Below are 21,519 nucleotides of genomic sequence, written 5' to 3' on the forward strand. Positions count from 1 at the left end.
TCCTATCATAATAAATGTAGGCGCTACAGATTATGGGCGTTAGAGTGGGCATCGCACTCGCTGAAAAAAACTTGCGCTGCGCAAGAAACCCAGGAATCTGCATGCCAAGTCTGGCTGTTCTAGCTCTTATAGTTTCCGAGATCTCAGCGTTCATACGGACAGACAGACAGACAGAGATGTCCGTCTGGCTAGATCAACCCGGCTAGTGATCCTGATCAAAAATATATATACATTATGCGGTCAGAAACGCTGCCTTCTACATGTTACATTCTTTCCGATGAATCTAGTATACCCTTTTACTCTACGAGTAACGGGTATAATTATGAGGTATTATGTACTTATCTATGGGACCGGACATGGTACCAATGTCTTGTATTTTTACTATAGTGTCTTTTTGTGTTTCTTTAAAAACATTGGCATTTTCTTTAATTAGGGAAATGTCTGCTCCTATGTCCTATGCCTTGTATGCTTACTACGGTTCCTTTTTGTGTTTCTTTGAATATATCAGAATCTTCTTTAATTATGGAAAAGTCTGCTCATGTGTCGATACAAAATGTAAAATTTGTGTTATTCACGTAGAATTTGTAAATTTTACAAATTGAGGGTGAGTTTGATTGTGAACGTTATAGTTCTAAGTTTCAAAAGGGATTTGGTGGTTTTCCAAGTTACTTTGAGAAACCTGACAATATAATTTTGACTTAAGTTTGAGTTAAGATTTAGTTTTCACCCTAACATTAATGGAGAGATTGTCTGAAAGAGGCGATTTCCTTGACTTTAGGGTTTTTTATTTTGAGTGTAAAGAATTAAAAACGACTAAAACTTTACAAAGGCGAAAAAAATTTAGTCCAAGCGAAAAGGAATTAAAGATTATAATGTTATCAGACCTAGTAGTTAGTTTACCATTTGCTAGCCCAGAATTATTAGTCAATTCATTTTTTTCGGTTCTTTTCAGCAAGAATTTGTGTTGATTATAGGGAATTAGATAAAAATACAGTTGCTGATGGGTTTCCATTGCCGTTGATAGCAGATCAAATGGTTAGACTTAGGAGAGCTAAATATTTCAATTCTCTTGACATTGCTCAGGGTATTACCAGATTTCAATGCACCGTGAATCAATTGACTTGACTTGAAAATTTTCAAATGGATTTCGGAGCAACGGCGTCCGTAATAAATGCTGGTACATACACGCTTTTTAATTAGCCGAAATTATTCAAGTGTTTTTAACTATTACTATTGCTACGTGAGTTGCACGCTTCTGCGGTGAAGAAAAAGGCTAGATATATTAATTGTTGCAAACGTTCAAACTTCAACCAATATTTTCAGCTGGATTAATTTAAAATTTTTAGCTATGAGAGCGACGACAACGAATTTAGAAACCTCTGCATTATTAAATGCAAAAATGTTAATTGAACTTCCAAACTCTTCCATTGATGTTATTTGTAAGCTCATCAATGGGTTCATAACTTTCGGCTTTGCAAAAAAAAATGGAAAAAATCTGTTATCATTATAACACCGATGCCCGGAAAAGACCACACAATTCCGTCATCCTACAGGCCAATTAGTTTATTATCGTGTCTGTCTAAGTTGTTCGAAATATGCCTTATGACGCGCATAATACCATATCTATGAGCACACAATGTAATCCCTGCTCATCAGTTTGGCTTTCGTCAAATCCATGAAACAATCGAACAAGTTAACAGAATAACATCAGAAACACGCACAGCCTTTGAGCACCGGGAATATTGCAGCGCAATATTCCTCGATGTATCTTAAGTCAAATGAGTAAGGCCAGATGGCCTCTCAAAATCAAAACACACTTGCCTGATTACACTCACAAGCTTCTTGAGTCGTATCCATACAACAAAACCTTCGCAGTAAGGTGCAACGCAACAAAATCCGACGACTACATTATCAAGGCTGGAGTCGCGCAAGAAAGCGCGCTAGGGCCTACTCTGTTCCTTCTATACACAGCGGATATTCCAACATCTACGTTCGCTGACGAGCCCGCAATTTTAAGTCGCTCGAGGTGCCCAGACTGAGCTACAACACAGCTAGCAAACAACCTCATAGTAGAGAGGTGGCTATCTGATTGGCGGATCAAAATAAATGAACACATAACAATACGCAGATTCCCCAAGTCAACAATCTCGGCGTCCTCTCAAGCCCATCCGGACATTTGGCTATACACTATCCACAGGGACCTAGGCATTCTAACCGTAAAAGATGAAATAGACAAACAAAAAGCGTCCTTCAATGAAAAACTCGCATCGCAAATGGCTTAACTTGGGCTTTCAGCCGATCCCGTCTGTAACGCATCGACCTGCCAAGCCAAAAATAACTTTCTTCTACCATTAGTTCTTGCATCATCTTTTGGCATTGCTTTAGTACTTTCGCACATCTAACCAGATGGTATGGAGAGACCTAGTGTTTTTTCGCCCAAGACGCTTGATAAACATCAGGTTAAATATAGCCAAATCGAAAAAGAGGGAACGGATACAACAGAGAAAAAGGAGCTTCTCACACTATAAAGGATGAAGTTCTCAATCATGTCCCATGGTATGTGATTGAAAGTTGGCAGGAAAAGCTTCAGCAAAACAATACTTCAATTGAAAGTATTTCCTTAAGCTCAACAAAAATTAGGTCTGCCTACTCACAGATGCTAGTTGTGTAGATGTTCCAATAACTCTTCAAGCCTGTATTCTGAACTGTTACACAAAGCGCTTTGGGGTATGCTTCGAATAAAGCATTTAGGTAGACAACATGCTTGGTGGCCTACAATTTACGAAGACATTAGAACCCTGGTTCAGTCATGCCTTATCTGCAAAAGCAACCATCCTCCTTCTCCAAGAGAGTACCAAAGTTGGCCTGCAGCAACAATAGCAAGGAGCGAATTCATATCGACTTCGCCGGCCTGGTATTTGACTGCATGTGGCTAATCTGCACGACGCTTTCTCGCAGTTTTTATCGTGGTTCAAATTTCGTCCACCACAACCCCCAAAACTATCACTGCACTATCATTGATTTTCGCCATCGAATAATACCCAAAAACCATATCTAGCGATGACGGTCCGGAATGTACATGTTATATCCTGTACCAACGAACACTATGAAATTTTGTTCAGCCGTTCAAATTAGAAGACAAAAATAGCCTCAACGAAGGTATAGCAACCCGAGAAGCAGTAACGAAATAACTTACTTGTTACTGGTTTACTCCAAATTCTCAAGGAAAGTCTCCAGCCGAGTTTATTCATGGTCGTCCAGTTCGTATCACGCTAAGTCAACTTTTCGAGCAGTCTTTCAAGCCAAGATTTTTCCAAGTGAAACGGACTACACCGTAACTATTCAAGGCCAGACAAGTGTAATGAAGGCATAATCGACGATCTGTCGCACCACAAATGGCTATATCAATTATTTAAAAGCTCTATCAAAAAACAAAGTTTTGGTGGGTCCCCGAATTTCCACAAACAGCTTGCAGTCAATTAACACTACGAGAAGATCAACTTGCTCTGTTAACACTTATTAAAATTGGGCAACTTTGAATGTTGCACATTTAATAAAGCACTCTATAATAAGAGCTCAGCACGAAGAGCTCAGCAGGACAGAATACTATCGCACCTTTCGGTAGCAAGCTGATTGAATTTTTTTGGGTTGTTTTTCTTTGACATCAATTATGAGATTTAGTTAAATCTTCTTCAGAATAAAACATTTTTATTGGACCCATTTGCACGTATAAGAAGTCCCTATAAACTAAGGAGTGATCTGAACCAGGGATAATAATTATTAAGTTTTTTAAAACTCAAAAAATAATCATTATATTTAGCAAAAAAAAAAAAACAACTCAGATATAATAATTATTTTTTAGTTTAATAATAACAATCAAAAGTTATCATTATTTCTGATCACTCACATGCTAACATGCTCTTCTGATAATATAAATTTCGGTTTTAACCAACTATGAAAATAAGGACAAATTTTTTTGATCAATCGAATGATCGATATGCCCATTTTCAAAAATGTTTTATCATAACAAGTTCAATTTTTAATTGACTCAAAGACTGAATCTATTCATCTGATAAAGTCAAAAGATATAGAAATAAAGATGTTGACTTGATTTGGGTGAATGCCGTCATCGGAAAATGTAATAAAAGTGCCTTACAATCATAATTTGCAAAGAATACTAAAGAAATGTATTTAATGGACGTTTGATCTCTTTCCTCATAACAAGGCAATTCCTATTGCATCAATTACGTCTTGTTTGTTTAATGCTTATCCAAGTTGTTGTTGATTGCTATAAAGTTAAAAGAATCATTCCAGCAAAAGGACTGGAATTTATTAATTTTATTTATTTCAAGAAGTGTAATGCTGAAAATGTTTGTCCAGTTTGAAAGAAATCACTTCACCCTATGCTTAATTCCCAATATATTTACGTTTCCAGCGACAACCTTTATTAAAGTATAATCAAATAAAAGTGGTTATTACCTCGGAGCACTAATCGATAGTGGGTCGTATGATTCTTATGTCAGAAAGCGCTGTACAAATATTACATTTCAAACATACAAATGAATCAAAACTGTGGGTTCCACAGTTTGGCTGGCACTTTTCTGCTTTGAATTGCAGGCCAACCGTCTCTATTTTTTGAGATAACGTTTATACGATTGACTCGACTATTTTTCCTGATTAAGAATATATACCTGGAGACGGCATCTACGTAGTGACGAGCCGAAGCACGAGAGTTCGTAAGAAGACTACTATATTTAACCGAAATAGCTATAATTTGCTATAATCGAAAAATATTTTGAGTTTCTTCAATATGAATGTATTAAATGTTAAATTTAGAAGATTAAATTTAGGGTAACCGGTGAAACAAAATGTTCCTATATCTTAATTTACTTAGATTGCTAGCAAAGAGAATACGTTACTTCATTGCAAAGTTATTCAATTTAAATCTAGTTCATTTAAAAATGAAGATCGAAAAGTATGTTCGCTGGGATTCTTAATTTTTGTGATAGAGTCCTGGGATATTTTTCCTTACATTAAGCCGACTTAAAAATCGATAAACACGTTAGATAGAAATCGCTAAAATTTAAAGGGTAGCAGTTCCGAAACACCTTAAACTAAAGTTATGTTTTACATCTTGGAAAGATAAATCTAGTATATAAACACTTTGACATAAAAGTTATCATTAAATCATTTTTTTTTAGTACAGGCTTTCCAAGTTTTTTATTAAAAGAAAAAAAAAAACCTTAGAACTTGTAGATATTACGAGGTACATATATGATTTTTAATTCAGTACCACTTTAACCTCCAGAGACAAGTCGTGTTAGAACAGCATCGATCCCGCGTTCGCAAAAAAAAACCATTGAGCTTATCAGCAAAAGCTAAAAAACAAATTTTAAGCACAAAACAAAAAAGACACCATTTCTTACCACTCGGGCACAAGCCCTTTACAAGCAACCATGCACGAGCCACCACACATAGCTAAATACACTATGAGATCGTATCAACTAGGAGAACTCAAATTTATTGTTATTAAAAGTAAAAATGAATCCTCATTCAAAACCTTTTCCACTTTCATAATCGAGAGATCTGTGGACTTTGCCTGCGGAGGAAGAGTTGAATCAGTGAAAAAAACAGAGACGGCGGACTTTTGATCAAAACAGACACTTAAGACACACAAGACACCTAATTTTTCAAAAGGCTTTATCTACTGTACTGACCTTAGATACATAGACGAAGAAACAATCCTCCGAGAACTAAAATCATAGAAGGTAATTTAAGTCAAAAAAATAATGAAGACGCAAAACACCAACAATAACACCAACTACTATACGAACACCACCAACTACAGCAACACCAACAACAACAACAACCTTACAGAAACCGAACTCATAATAATTAAATTTGAAACCCCTCAACTCCCTGAAATACTACGAGTCGGCTATGAAACCGTTGGCGTACGCAACTACATCCCTCTCCCACTTCGTTGCAGAAAGTGCCTCCGCTTCTGGCACCCTGCACCCATTTGCAAGAGCACCGAAAAATGTTTAAACTGCTCAGATAAAAAACACATCAGTAAAAGAGAACTCTGCAAAAACGACAAAAAATGCCTAAGTTGTGTAAACAATCCTGAAATTGACCCCCAACACAGACTTTTGGACCGCGAATGCCCCACATTCCTTAAACAACAAGAACTCACTGCCATAAAAACCACAGAAAAAGTCGATCATAGAACTGTTCTGGGTATCTACTTTGAGCGACACGGTTACATAACAGGAAACTCATATGCAAACACACTTATAAACACCACAACCACAATAAACCCGATCTCCAAATACGCTCACATCACATCTTCAAATGCACGAACAACATCCACATTCTGCGATCACAACCAAGCAAACACACCATTAACCTCATCTGCATCGATCAAAGCAACACCGGCACCGGAAAAAATTCTCCAAAACCACAACCAACACGACCAGGAAGACAACGAAGCCATGGAAACGGACAACGTGAACCCCAGCAGAATATCAACCGCCTACGGATCTCAACTTACAAAGGACCTTAAGCTAAAAATTTTCCCTAAAGATAAGTCAAACCCTCTGGGTACTAACTTCAAACCAACTAAATCGAAAGTCTAATCCTCTAACAAAAACAAACATACCACTAACAGCGACAGCAGATCTCTCCTACTTTAACGTTCAATTTTAGAACTTCTTACACTACGAGAATGTCACTAATTTTAGTTCAATGGAATATTGAAGGAAATACAAATAACTATAATAATCTCCTTATCCTGATTAAAAAATACTCTCCACATATCATTACACTTCAAGAAACACACATACAATGCACTAACAATATAACAACTCCAATAAATTACACACTACTAACAAACATAGCCACCAATAGATTTGGCGGCGTAGCGCTATTAGTTCTTAAGTCAATTCAATATTCCATAGTAAACATTCCAAACGACCTTAAAGCTGTAGCAATACACATAAAATCAAAGAAGAACATGCACATAAAGACAACTTACATTGCCCCAAACAGAACCATCACAAACCAATTGCTTGAAGACACTTTGTAAATAACTCATTAATTCTAGGAGACTTTAACTGATGGCACCCTGACTGGGATTCCCCGAAAACGAATTCTTGTGGAAAAACAATACAACGATTTATTGACAACACACAGCTAATCTTACTAAATGACAAATCCCCCACACATTTCTCAACACACAACACATACACGCATATCGACCTTTCACTTTGCTCAACAACACTTGCCCCATACGCAAAGTGGGAAATACTTAATGATCTCCACGCAGCGACCATTTTCCGATACTTATCTCTCTATTCCCTCCAAACACGGCAAACCAATTTTCAAACCCATTTTTTATATTAAAAAAGCCAACTGGGAGCAATACGAGACTCTCACACACAAAAATAACGAAATATTCCCCACTTCACTAAACGTCAACAAAGAAGCCGCACAACCCACAAACCTCAGTAAATACAAAGCCCTAAAAGGTTAACTGGTGGAACAAAAAACTAGCGCAGTTGAAAAAAAAAACAATTAGCTTGAAAAGCACTTAATCGCAACATCAACCTTACAAATGTCATAAACTACAGAGGCTTAAACGCCAAGTACAAGAAATTAAATATATAATATAACCAGAAACTCCTTCATCTAAAATATGGAGCAACATAAGATACTTCTGCGGTCTTAGCCCAAGCAATCAAATTCACACCATGCTTAATCCCAAAAACAACATAACATCAACAGATACTCTCAAAATAGCCAACTCCCTCTCGCAACATTTCTCCAAGCTTTCTAGCGACCTAAACTTATCAGATGAATTCAGAAATAACAAATATAAAATCAACACAACCAATTATAACCGACCTTAACAGCCAAAACTTAAAAATGCTTCAGATGCCTCTGTCTCGCGGTATGTCACTTGAAGACCTTGTATTATCTTTCCATTCTTGTCGTAATAATCAAAAGTGAAAAGATGTTAAAGATGATTGAAAGGAAACTAATTGTTTGGTACCAATCTTTTAAAGTGAAAACATCGTAGACAACATTAACGAAGCATATGAGCCATATGTGACGACAATCAGTCGGTAAATCGATTTTAAACAGATTTTTAAGCATATATACTCAAGTTCAGTACTTGGAAGCATTGGCCGTTAAATATTATTTTAAATTTTCAGTGTTCTTGAAGTTCAGAATTTGGTGCAAGTAATAAGTTTCCTTGCTATATGTGTTGGGCAAATTTCCTCGTAACTGCGTAACTTTTTAGCTTACTGAGCACTAACAGCATGAAATCTGACTTTAGAAATTCAAAACTATTTAAAAAATGTTCTTCTCCAAAAGTCAAATCCTAAACGCCTAAGTAAAAGAAATTACTCTTGAAAAGAAAATCATATTAAATTAAAATATTTGCAATTTCCTCATATTTTCTTTAGGAATCGGATTAATAAAAACAATAATGATAGTTATATATGCCATAAGAAAGTTTGCCACAAGGCAACGATTGCAAGCCATTACTTTCGCTGGACCGTTTGCAAGATGTCTTATAATACTATAAGTATTAAGCAAACAAATATATTATATAATAATATATAATATATATATTTTTATTAATAACAACAAAAGTGGCTTTAAAATAATTTCTCTGAGTGGCAATGGGTATAATTAAATATATACTTTAAAAACAAAAGTGGATTATGTTTATTCTCCAAACAAAAGTGGATGGAGTACATTTACTAAATGGCGACCGTGACAAATATCTTTAGAACAGTGTCAAAAAATGAACAAATAGAGGTATGTGAATAGCAATTCAACAGCAGAAAAACGATAAAGCCGAGTGCCTCGACTATCAGATTAAGGGGTATCTCAGCTTAAATGAGCAGCAAATCAATATTGTAAAGCGCCACCTACCCGCTATTTTAATACATGATAATGTGGGTGGCAGACAATTTTAAGCTTCTTTGCCAATTGTGGGCGCTAGAGTGGCTAATTGATAGGTACTGATAAGACTAATACATTTAGAACAATAAATTTCTAGCATGAAAACTATGGTCGGCGCAGTTTTGGGCGATTTGTGGGTGTAAAGTAAGCTTGTCAAAATGTTTTAAGACTCAAACAATAGGTATTGAAGAGACCAATCTACGAATAACGGGTATAGAAAAGAAGAAGACTTGTGTGATTGGCATTCCGCCCCTTACACCTCCGTGGGAGATCAAATTAGCCCGTCCGGCGCAGCAAGCCGGTATACGGAAAAGCTTGTGCAACCAGCACCGGTCCCGTCCGGCGCACCAAGGAGGACTTCGGAAATGCCAACCGACAGCGATTCCAAGAGCGTACATTTTTAATTTTTTCTATTATAACTTTATGCATCTGCGATGCAAAAATTTATAATTTATACAGAAGGAAAAGATCAGACAGTTTCTACCTGCGATTCATGTAAAAGTTCATTCATATTATTTTTTTATATTTATATGTATGCATTTATTTGTATTACATCTCTTCTTTATGATATAATATGAATGACCATTTTTATTTAAAATAATTAAAGCGCATTGATGAGAAAAACACATTTCAGTTAACATTTTGATTCTATCATAAGAACCGTAGGCTCTAAAGATTTTCGCGGATTGTGGGCGTTAGAGCGGCACCCCGCTGAAGCCCAGGAATCTGCATGCCAGGTTTGACTGTTCTACCTCTTATAGTTTCCGAGATTTCAGCGTTCATACGGTAAGACGGACGGACAGACGGGCTAGATAGCTAGATCGACTCGGCTTGTGATCCTGATCGTACATACATACTTTTTGACGAATCTAATATACCCTTTTACTCTGCGAGTAACGAGAATAAATTTGTTTCAAAATAAAAATAAAAAAAAAAATTTGTATGTGTAGATAGTGACATATTAAAAAAAAAGAGAATTAAAATGTCTCTCTTTTCAAAAGAAATACAAGTTATTAAAAACTTAAAATAAATACCACAGACTGCATTAGAATTACTATCGCCAATCAACCAAATTTTGGAAAAAGGGTATTAGCTATAATGAGAAACAGAACAGAAACTCTTTTCAGATTTTGAGGACGAGTCGAGGTACCACCTAGAATCTTTCCCGCTTATTCATTGCAGCGGCACGCAAAAAGCAATAGTACTGTCTAAAGTAAGAAATTGTTTACGGTATTCTCGGAGATAGACATACACCCAGTGTTAGGACACATAAACGTAATAAAAATTATGCACAATTATTACAAAAAAAATAATAATAATACAATTTTAATAAGGAATCAACATGACAATTGTGGCCACCACAGTTTTCGGCGGTTGTTAGGCGTTAGAGTGGCCGTGGCAAATTTTTTTCCGGTCAATCGATAGGTATTGATGCAGACAGATGCTTTAGAGTGGGCGTTTCACCCAGTTAAAACAAACTTGCACTACGCAGGAAGCTCAGGAATCTGAATGCCAAGTATGAATATTATAGCTTTTATAGTTTCCGAGATCTTAGCGTTCATGCGGACGGATGGACAGACGGACCGGGCTAGATTGACTCGGATAGTGATCCTGATGAAGAGTTTGTATACTTTATGGGGTCGGAAATGCTTTCTTTTACCTGTTACATACTTTCTGACGAATCTAGTATACCCTCTTACTCTACAAGTAATGGGTATAATGTAACAGGGCATAAGCTAGACTTTAAATATATCGGACCCTATAAGGTTGAAAGTATAAGAGAAAAAGAAAACAAAGTAATTTTAAATAATAACAAGAAAGAACGCTATAGTCGAGTGCCTCGACTATCAGATACCCTTTACTTAAGGGGTTATATACCTTTTTTTTTCAAAAAAACGAAAAAAATTTTTTTTGCTGAATCCTAAAGTATATCATACAGAACATTTTCCCAAATTTTCAGATCCGAATAATAGTTCGATAGGAAAGCAGCGTTTTGAGGCGTGGTTCGTCACGGCTGCGGACAGCGTCAAGCAGCGCCTGGCAAGCAATGACTGCGCCGTCATCTAAACCCTTCGTCTAAAACCCTTTTCTTTTTAAGAAGCGGAAAACTTAAGGTATGATGTTTTCTTGAAAAGTGACTGTGTTTTCAACCATACAAACCCTCGAAGATCAGTTCTTCACGAGCTTCCGAAGCATCAGCATCAAAGAATCGTAAATGTAACTCTGCTGCTCGTTTTACCGTTTTTTTAATGCGATTATCTCAAAGTCGTGTTTTTCCAAAAGTGCCTTTGCTGTGACCGCGATTGCACAAGAATCGTGAACGATTCAGTTTTTATGCGCCAATTTTGATTTTGAAGATCAGAATTTTTTGATAAAATTTTTAGAACTCAAAAAATCAACTTTTTGGAAAAATCTTTACTGTATGCAGAGAAAACCAAATATTCTTGAAAATAATCGTTCACGAACTGGAAATAATACTACACTTATAAAAATTTTTTGGTTTTTTGATTTCAGTTGACCTGCTGGACTTCTATCGTGGTCACCGCAAGCCACTATAAAAAAAGGGTTCCGAGAGAATTGCCATAACTTCGTTAATTATTTATATTTTTTCAAGAACAAACGCTTGTTGTTTCGATAAAAACATGTACTATCAATAAACAATAACTTCAGTGTCATAAAATAATTGCTACACACCTGAAAAAAATCCAAAGTTCCCTCAATTTTATCGCTCAAAAAGGTATATAACCCCTTAAGCGAGCAAAATAAAAATGGAGATATATAAGCAGCAAACAAATATTTTAAATTGTATTAATGAGACAAAAGCGTTTTAGCAAACAAAACTGTCTAGGAAGACAATTGTGACCACCACTGTTTTGGGCGGTTGGTGGACTTTAGAGTGGGCGTGGCACATCTTGGGTCAATTAGATTAATTGGTAGGTTTTGATGAGACAAATACATTACAGTTGCAATTTTTTTCTATTATAAAAACAGATTGTAAATAAAATATATAATAAGAAAATTACTGCATAGAATTACGTTATTTTTTTAAAAGGAGGGAGATGTAGCATGTTCACATATCAAATACACACTGTATTAATATAAGAACAAATACATTGTAGCACTTGGCCACAATACTTACATAGAAATCTACGACCCCAGTCGAACCTAGACCCTACCACTCTTGTGTGTCCTGGGACTGGACATTGCAAAGTCAGCATAGTTGCCATGCACGGCTGCGCTTTCACTATGTAAACCGCGTACCTCTCTCTTTCAAGGCGACCCTCCTTCATCCTTACACATCTATAAATAAGCGCCGACCGCAGCTCTGCCGGCGTCTCTGCCGACATACCCGAGCGATCGTTACCCATATGCAGATTCAATAAAACAAACCTGGACCGAGGGATCAAGCCGCTTCTGCTCTGAAGAGATCAAAAAAACGGAAAGTCTTTTTTATAATTAGCAACAAAAGTGGGTGTAAAATAATATCTCTGAATGGCGATCGATATAATAATATACGATATATATATCGTATATACTTTGAAAAAACAAAAGTGGATGAAGTTAATTCTATAAACAAAAGAATTAATTTACTAAAAAAATAGCGCTTTATAATATTGCTTTCTTGCTTAAGGTAACGTAACGAGGCACTCTCCAATATTGTCCCCAGTAGTATGTAACGGTCTTGAATTTAGCACCGCTTCTATCTGACATGACAGAATTGAAATTTTTTCGTAAGTCAAAACATTATCCCCAATTTCTCTTTTTAAATGATATTTAACGGATTTAACACCTGCTTCTCAAAACGCATCTTACATACAATTTTCTTCACAAATTTCGGATTTTAAATCTACCTTACTTTCTTATTCTAATTCCCAAATCCTTTCCAAATCCTTGCACGCTATTGTGGTCGCCACTACCGTGTTACTTTCTTTTGATTTGGTGCATCTAGGCACTCAACCTAGATCTGTATTTTGACCAAGAAGATTAGACTATCGGTATTACTCCCGTTTTGAGGATTTTATCATACAAATTAATGCGTTTTCGCACTGTAGGCACATTTTTCTATAGAAATCATATTTTATTTTATTATTTATAAAGAGTAGTGTTGTTTTGTGGGAACTTTTTGTATTTATGACGCACTTTTCAAAACATTTTGAATTTTTACGAGTATATTCGCTGTTTTGGCCACGGACACACCTTACCAACTTTTTGTTTTAATTATATAAATCAATAGAATTTTTTAAAGTTTGTAAAACTCTTTTTGCTTTTTTACTAAAAATTCATGTAAAAGTAATTTTTCCAATCCCGTTTTGAATTGGTCCAAAAATTTATCAACAAGGCATATCGTTAGTTGTAATGTAGTTTTGGGAGTTAATCGAATGGGCATCCAAGTCACTTCCAAATATAACAGTCAAATTTTTAACCTACGCGGAATATGCTATTGAAGAAAAAAAGTTGAAAAAAAGATTCCTAAAAACGGTGACTGTTAAGGGCACTTTATCCTTACACTGCTTTATACCAAAAACCCAAAAAATTAATTTAGCTAACCACTATTCATTACCGTAAAAATCGACTTGCGCTAAAATAATTTCATAATAAATTTTTTAGAAATTTATAGTAATTTTATAAAATATCTAAAAAATTTATTAAGAAAATTCATATAAAAACAAATAAAATAAACTTAAATTAAACATTTAGAATTGGTAAAATAAATACTCTTTACCGTTTTTATTTAGAAATTATAAACAGTTGTTTAAGTAACTCAGAAATACAAACGCCATAAGGTTCTATAGAACATATTATAATAAGAGCGAGCGAGATGGTTGCTGAAAATATCAGAGTGCTTATTACATTATATTCGATATCTTGAAAACAAAAAATTGCTCCAACCTATAAAAAAACCACTTGCAAGCACATTTCGAAATAAAAAACAATTATATTTATTTATTAATTAAAAAAATTGTTTTGCTTTTAAGAAATTAAAAATTCATTTTAAAAGTAGAGGTTTCAGAAGACTTTATGCAAAAGAGATGAAATTAATAGGATAACTACAGATGGAGATATAGTCTTGCAAACAGAGGGTACTTTTTGAAAACTAGGTTTTTTTTACAAACTTTAAAAAATTAGAACTAAAAAAAAATAGTAATAGAAAAAATTTCAGGCAAAGCAAAAATATCAACTTTTGTGTAAAAACACTGGTAGGGGAAAGCAATCGTACATGTGCCAAGCACTAGAAAAATCTTTAAGGTGCAGAAAATCTCTGAGTCGATTACCCCTGGTGGGGAAACACAACAGAGAGGGTCAAATGGCCTTAAAACCTAGAACTCAGCTTAGAGCAAATAACTCTTCAGGTTTATTCAAAAGTTCCGAAAACGCGACATATAGAGCCCAAAACCTTTTTAACTACAAAAGTAAGTAATGCTCAAATTTAAGATAATGTATTTATTAGTCAATTTAAAAAAAATATTCGTCACCGTTGTTAATATTACAACTTTTTTATGCTGAAGGTGAGAGTAAAAGGGAATATTGTGTTCTGTAAAACGTATCAAGATTTCCATGTGAACGCTGTGATATCGAAAACTATAAGATCCAGAGGGATCAGATTTCATAATTATGTTCTGATTCTTTGGTTCGATTTAACCCATTTGTTGTTTTCGGTTTTGATAAGATCATTAAATAATAAATAAGTTTTCGCAGTGTCTAAATATCACTTTCTCTATCTATCTGTAAAAACTGTGAATTGGTTTCCAATACTCAAATAATATCTTTCTCACACGTCAAAATTTTAAAAATTTTGAATTCCCCAAAACTAAAAAGATATAACAAAAATAATAATAAAAAAGATTTTTCATTGAACAAGCAAATTTATCTCACTTTTCTCATACAGTATGTAGTTATGTAACAGGTCCCAAAATATCATAGCAACCGGTGTGAACGTTATTTGCGTTTGTAGGCTTTTTATTGGGAAAGATTTGATTTTTAGTTCATGCATTTCTCAGTACATACCTTGATTATTAATAAGATGACCTTGCGACTTAAGATTTTGCTCTTCAGCCCTTACAAAGTACATTAGTATATAGCCAACAACAAACATAAACGCAATTGTTCCTAAAACGGATACAGCTGCTAGAAGGTGCTCGTCCTCAATATTATCAGATAGATAGTCGACTAAATATAACAGTCGGGAAATCCATTTCGCTAAAATTCCTTGAGAATGCTCATTAACAAGATTCTGAAATAAAATAACTAGTTTATAAATATCTAGTATTTATTTTTCAAATAAGTACCTGCACAAAAGCTTCATAGCTAAAAGTTTCTGAAGACTTTAAAAGCTTTTTTACCGTATACGAAATTTCGCTTTTAGTTGAATTGATGAGACTCTCTGTTAAAATATTATCATTTTGTTTAGCAACACTGACCCATTCATACATTATATGTTTATCATCCCTTCGCCAAATAATAACAATTTGTAATAAGCTTTTCTTATAGGATCCTTTTGAGATTGCTTTAATAAAATCTGGTTGAGTTTCCTGAAAAAACAGAGTACCTTTTTTAAGTATTGGTAAACCGATAGTATTAGGATAGTTATAGTAGTGCAGTGACAATAAAAAAAGGTTAAATATTAGTTTGAATGATTTTAGTCGATATGTATATCGAGCAAAATTAAGTTATTAAAATATTAAAGCACAGTTAGTTCTACGAAGAGTGGACGCTTATTTTTCAAAATTACCGAGGTTATATTTTGGCATCCTTGCAGAGGGTTGTTTCATGTTGTTTCCATATGGCTAGGTTTCTTATCAAAAAAGTCAGCTCACGGAACCACTCCTTTGTGCTTAAGAAGGTTGTCCGGAGATGAGTTCGAAAAAATCAAATTTTTGGTAATAAATCATAAATAACACTTACGTAGAATATGCGGTTACAAGGATTTTTCGATGTTTGATGCCGTTAGAAAAAAATGCGCTCGGAATTAAACGCTTTTTGATTTTTATACCCAAAGTCGTGAAGTAAAAGGCTTTACCAAACGCGTCAGAAGGTATGTGACAGGCAGAAGGAAACGTTTCCGACCCCATAAAGTCTTTATATTCTTAATAAGGATCACAAGCCGAGGCGAACTAAACATATCCGTCCTTCCGTCAGTCCGTATGAACGCTAGGATTTTGGAAACTATAAGAGCTAGAGGATTAAAACTTGGCATGTAGATTCCTGGGCCTCCTGCGCCGCGCAAGTTTGTTAAAATTGTAATTGAAATGTATTTGTCCTATAAAAACCTATCGATTGACATCATAAAAAGTTGACACGCCGACTTTGACTCCCACAAAACGCGCAAAAGGCCTAAATTGTTCTAGCCACATACCCTATATTGACATAGCGGGTAGGTGGCGCCTTACAATATCGCTTTATCTGAACGTTTTCTATCCAAAGTCTTTAACGAAAAACAATCTTCATTTCTTAAGAAAAGGAATTGTATTACTGAAATTCTTAATGTTTTTGAGGATACAGGAGGAAAACTGGACAGGAACTGCGTTATGTTTTTAACGCTCCTTAACCACAGTAAGGCTTTTTATTCTGTGAATCATAATACTATCTGTACCAAGTTCAATACTATGTTTAACTTCTTCACTACTCCGTCGAAGCTTAATAGATCGTATTTAACAAATATGTATCTGGCATTTGTCTCTAGGACGCGGAACTTATTCAGGGGAGTGCCGCAAAATCGAGTTTCTTAATAATTAGTAAAAAGCAAGTTTCAACGCTTACACTGCAAAAATTATATATAAACGACACGCCGATAAGCTCCGAAGTGAATGCAGTTAATTGGATAAAATGTAACAATTCTTTATCATGGTGCAACCATATAGACAAAGCGACAGGACGTACGTACGTATATACTGTTGAGAAAAATATCATTCTCTAAATCGTTCCAATCTCAGGAAATTAGATTATTAACCGCCAAAGTAATCCGCATGTCCACTCTCTTTAACAGCATTGATATTTTTGGAAATTGTGACGCGCGGAATATGTGCACATTAACTATAGCTTTTAATTGAATTGTCCGTTATGTTTTTAATTTAAGAACTTAAATACTGGACATATAAAATACCTAATCTTAATTTGACGTCCTGGGTGAATCTTAGAACTATATTATTCTTTCATAAAATAGAGGCGAAATATCTTTTCAATAAACTTACATCTCAAAGAACTAAAAATTACACATGCAATCGAGTACAAATAAACACTGTGTTCGAGAAGGCATTTTTTCATAAATGGCATTCGGTTATGGAAAAATATACCAAACTAATACAAAACAATTAGCAGCGCAACTAAGTTTAGTTAAAGTTCTCTTAAAAATTAATATTAACTAAAATAAGGAAGAAAATTGTTTTAATAATTAAAAAAAATAATATTTTAAAAATGTCAATCCAGTGTGATTAGCGCGATAATTATAAGTGTGCACTTGTAGCGCTGAGATATAAATAAATATAACTAATAATTAAATCTAGGGTTTTAGTATTTTGGTGTAATGTATTATCATTGCATTCCTACCTGTTAATCTTAATGTATTAGCGATAATCAGCTGGGCTACGCCCCTGCTAGCAGTTTTCGATAGTCGTGGATTGCAACGAACATAGAAAACAGTGAAAGTCGTCATTCGGATGAGATACCGGGGTAAAGAAGCGAACGTTGTGTCTCCCCGAAATCGGGCTGCGCAATCAAGTTGCTCGAGCGCGCCACGCCGCTTAACAAATCTGCCGAGACAGATATGGATAATTTAACAATACGTTTTCCTTTAGGCATCAATCGAAAATTTGGTACTGGGTTTTAGAGCCGAGTGCGTTAGTCAACCACCTACTCGCATCAAGGGTTTTGTGCGATTTTCAAAAGTTTTACTGATAAATGGGCTGAGCCTTTGTTAAAAACTGGATGTGGGCAAATTTTTGTTCCACAGTCTCCAAGTCCTGCCGAATGCGAAACAAAATATAAGTGTTGTTATTCTTTGGCACAATACGTAAAAAAAAGAACAGTCGACTAATTGTAGGAATGGATGATAAGAAACCAGAGCGCTTACTACGGTTACGGTTTCGTTTTAAGTAGACTTTCGAGGAATATTGCAGCGAAGTGCTAATTTAATAGCCGTTGGGTTGAATCAATAAACAAAAACGAAGAGCCTTCAAAACAAAGCATCTTATCAAGATATTTACCAAAAATAACGATGGTTAGACGGTAAATCTGTAGAGGGTCTTGAGGAGTTTTACGCCAAACGAAAATCATTTCACTAAATTTGAGAAGAGGTTCTGCACGACGCTTAAAATGCGATTCCTTTTTTATTTAAAGTATCGGTATCCTATTATCTCTGGTCGACCGAAAGATAAATACGTTTTTATATTTGATGATTGATTATTATGAGTGATACGATAAGTGATTTTATGGGTTTACTTTACTTTATACGAGGAACTTTGGTAAGGACTAAATTTGGGAGGCGGATTTACTATACATTTTCTCTTAATTGAATGATTAAAACTCCTCCTTGAAGAAGTTAAGTCGAGACCCAATAGTCGCCTGGACTGCAAAGCTAGCTGTATATGCGGAATTCCCAATACCAGAAGATTTCACCCCATGGCGGTATCCTTTTGATTGCAAATTATTTATTTTATTTACTTGTGACCCCGAGTAACCGATGTAAAGCTGTATAATGGGGTTTTGTACAAACCCGACAAGGAGATGATTGGCATGTTGAGACTCCATGTCCCAAGCGTATACAATTAATGCGAAGACCTATGCTATTTGCAAATTTGAACCGAGCTTCTACCGAGATATAATATGTTCGTCTGACTTGCAGAAGTGAAATTTGGGTTTGAGCTCTTCGGCAGGTCGTACTACTAATGCCGTTTTCCCAGCTGCCCCTGTAGTGGATTCCGCAGCCGCTAAGTGTTGATATCGTTTATTAAGCGCCTCTGAACAATTTTTCCATAACGGAATAGAATAGTAACTATGTTGTTCTTTCCATCGCGACCGTGTTTTGGGATCTACTCTAGACATGACGATGTAAATTGTCATTGCGATCATATAAAGCAGTTACGGTGTCGATAAAGGCCACATGGGCCTTTGCATAATTTGCTTATATGATCTGGCAAGCCTTTATTGTTACTAAGGCTTCCTTTTCTAAACAGAATAACAAATGATTGAACTTTTCGACTTTTGATAGAGATACGTCGTTGTGAACTAAGCTGTTAAACAAACCTATGAAATTTGTGAGCTCGGCACAGTTTCCGTCGAATTTTGGGAGCTCTTATCAGGATCAGATAGCATTCTGCTGTTGCTTGCTGAGGAATTTAAAGTACTATTTTTTGCGAAAGTATTACGTACACCCTCGACATAGAAAGATTCACATAGTGAAACAACGACGAATAGGTAGAAAGGGTGCAATAGACTAGCCAGACTCAGACTGGCAAAGGCAAAAGAAAATGCAATTTGGCAATTCACACAACAACGGCCACTATCGACCTACTGGTAACCATACCCAGGTAGCTCGAAAGAATCTTGTGTGTCGAACCACTTCCGCCATTATAATCAAAGAACGAGGGGAGGATCCACCATAAGAACGACATTTGACATACTGCGATGTTTGTACTTCGAAAAAGCAGTGGAGCAACATAAATGTGTCCATCGAACCAATCTAAGAAAACGAGTGAAAATCAAAAACATTTGAAGCATTTAAATTGCATTGAAATACATTCAAAGTAAGTGAATCGATAGACGAAGTGCGGATCTTCATGAACAATTAATGAAGACGAGTCTCTTCACCAGCCGATAATGTATATTTGCTGTTTGAATTCGGCGTTTCGACGTTTTGCTGATGTGTGCACCTAAAAGGTGGTAAATTCCGATAATAAAATCATAGTTAAGTAGATTTATTACATAAGCATTAGTCTACAATTTATAATTAATCTAATAAACTTAAAATTAAGAATGAACTCAAAACTTTGGTGTGCTAGAACTTTGCAAGGGGGTTGTGCTGATGCGACAAAGAAGTATGGTAAGAACAACGACATATTTTTCGACGGACAACCTTTACAATAGGGGATCCTATTGGGCGGCCCATGAAATACATCAGTACACGAATGTGTATAGGGGTGGGAATATGGCGGAAACACAGCCCTATCGTATTGCGAAGCCGTGTAGACTAACGACTGACAAGCTTAACGCACTACTATTATATTCCATGCACTTTAAATATTTATTCTTGTTACGTTGCAGAGGAGAGGGGCTTGCCCAAATACGAATAATAGGTTGTTCCGACAAAAATGGTGCCTGAACATCGGACGCTTCTCCCTCGGTCTAACTCCTTTTCAGGACTCGGGCACTAATATGCCCACGTAACAAAGGTAGAATGATCTCTTTCTCCTTCAGAACGATTTTAGTTTTAACTGATGCACATAATTCTTTTAACTTCTTTCTACATATTAATTGAATTTTAATTCTCTCTAGCAGTTATTGCAACTCAAACACCTTTTCTGTGTTTGCATTTTAATTATCTAAACGACATTCCATTTCGCACTCGTTAGGGGTATTTACTTAACCTCAAAATACTAATTATATGATTCTTATTCCGCTTAAGCTGTTCGAGTAATTCATTTGTGTCGTCCTGCGCTGAGGGAGTTATACCAATACGTTTCACCCACTGTGACCAGCAACTTTCATTTTTTAGATTATTTCTAATAACTAAATGGCAATGTAATGCTGCTCTTTCTGTACTGTTTCATCGCATTGAAGATATATGCTAGGCTATTCGTGATTGGAGCAAGAAAGGCGAGGATGCAAGATTGACATAACCAAAAAGTGCGCAAAAAACGAGTCCTAATGAGCTATTCTATTCAACAATTTTTACAACTCCCTTTCCTCAGATCTTTTTTCATATTACATTGGCATTTAGCATCAGTATTTTATATTATCAAATATTATTTAGTCGAGCATAGCAACAAACAAAAAAAAACAATAACTATACAGTAAAATTACCAAACAATGGTGTTCTTTTTATATTGCAATAAAAAAAACTGTTATTTCTCATCTTTCTGATAGGGATCTCTTGATTGTTTTGGATGATTTCAATCTCACTCAAATTTCATTACCCCTACCATAAAAGTCCCCTTCATAAAAGGTCCGTTAGAATTACCATTCCAGGAAGTAAGCTTTAAATTAAATTCACAAAACAGGCAATTAGATCTAAACATTTTTTAAGATCACTCTGAAGTTAAGATATATTGAATTGTACCACTGGTTGTGCCTGAAATCCGATATCATTCCGTTGGACAAATTGTCTCTTTTTCTTCGATACCTTCTCTCTATTGACTTCGTAACTGTGACTACAATAAACTTAACAATATGCTAATTGGACAAATTTATATGATTGCTTGGATATTTAAAAAGCTAACGAACCATTTTATAGCGTTCTAAACTTTTTTTTTAGTGAATGCGTTCCTGATAGTCTTCTATCAACGTTAAAAATACCTCTTTTGTTTATTAATGAGCTCCAAAGACTTAAAA

The 21,519-nt window shown here is 35.3% G+C and overlaps 1 protein-coding gene across 15 annotated transcripts in view; it reads right to left on the reverse strand.

Annotated features, from left to right (window-relative positions):
* The window catches only part of LOC108022354 (dnaJ homolog subfamily C member 16), a 274,183-nt gene that overhangs the window by 78,307 nt on the left and 174,357 nt on the right, over positions 1 to 21,519 (reverse strand). For 10 of the 15 annotated variants that reach the window (XR_007763726.1, XM_050886281.1, XM_050886280.1 and 7 more), the window contains 2 exons: positions 15,264 to 15,506; positions 14,983 to 15,208 (listed from right to left, as the gene is read on the reverse strand). The exons of 2 other annotated variants lie outside the window; for them this stretch is intronic. Coding sequence is in view for 12 of the 13 variants with exons in the window: in XM_050886281.1 (XP_050742238.1) it covers positions 14,983 to 15,208; positions 15,264 to 15,506 (469 nt within the window). In the remaining variant the exon portion in view is untranslated. Of the gene's footprint in view, positions 1 to 14,982; positions 15,209 to 15,263; positions 15,507 to 17,699; positions 17,724 to 17,776; positions 17,934 to 21,519 lie in introns of those variants that run through there. 3 more of the 15 variants (XM_050886290.1, XM_050886288.1, XM_050886285.1) reach the window with 3 other exon arrangements.

Source organism: Drosophila biarmipes, chromosome 3L (genome assembly GCF_025231255.1).
Source record: "Drosophila biarmipes strain raj3 chromosome 3L, RU_DBia_V1.1, whole genome shotgun sequence".
NCBI classification, from domain to species: Eukaryota; Metazoa; Arthropoda; class Insecta; order Diptera; family Drosophilidae; genus Drosophila; species Drosophila biarmipes.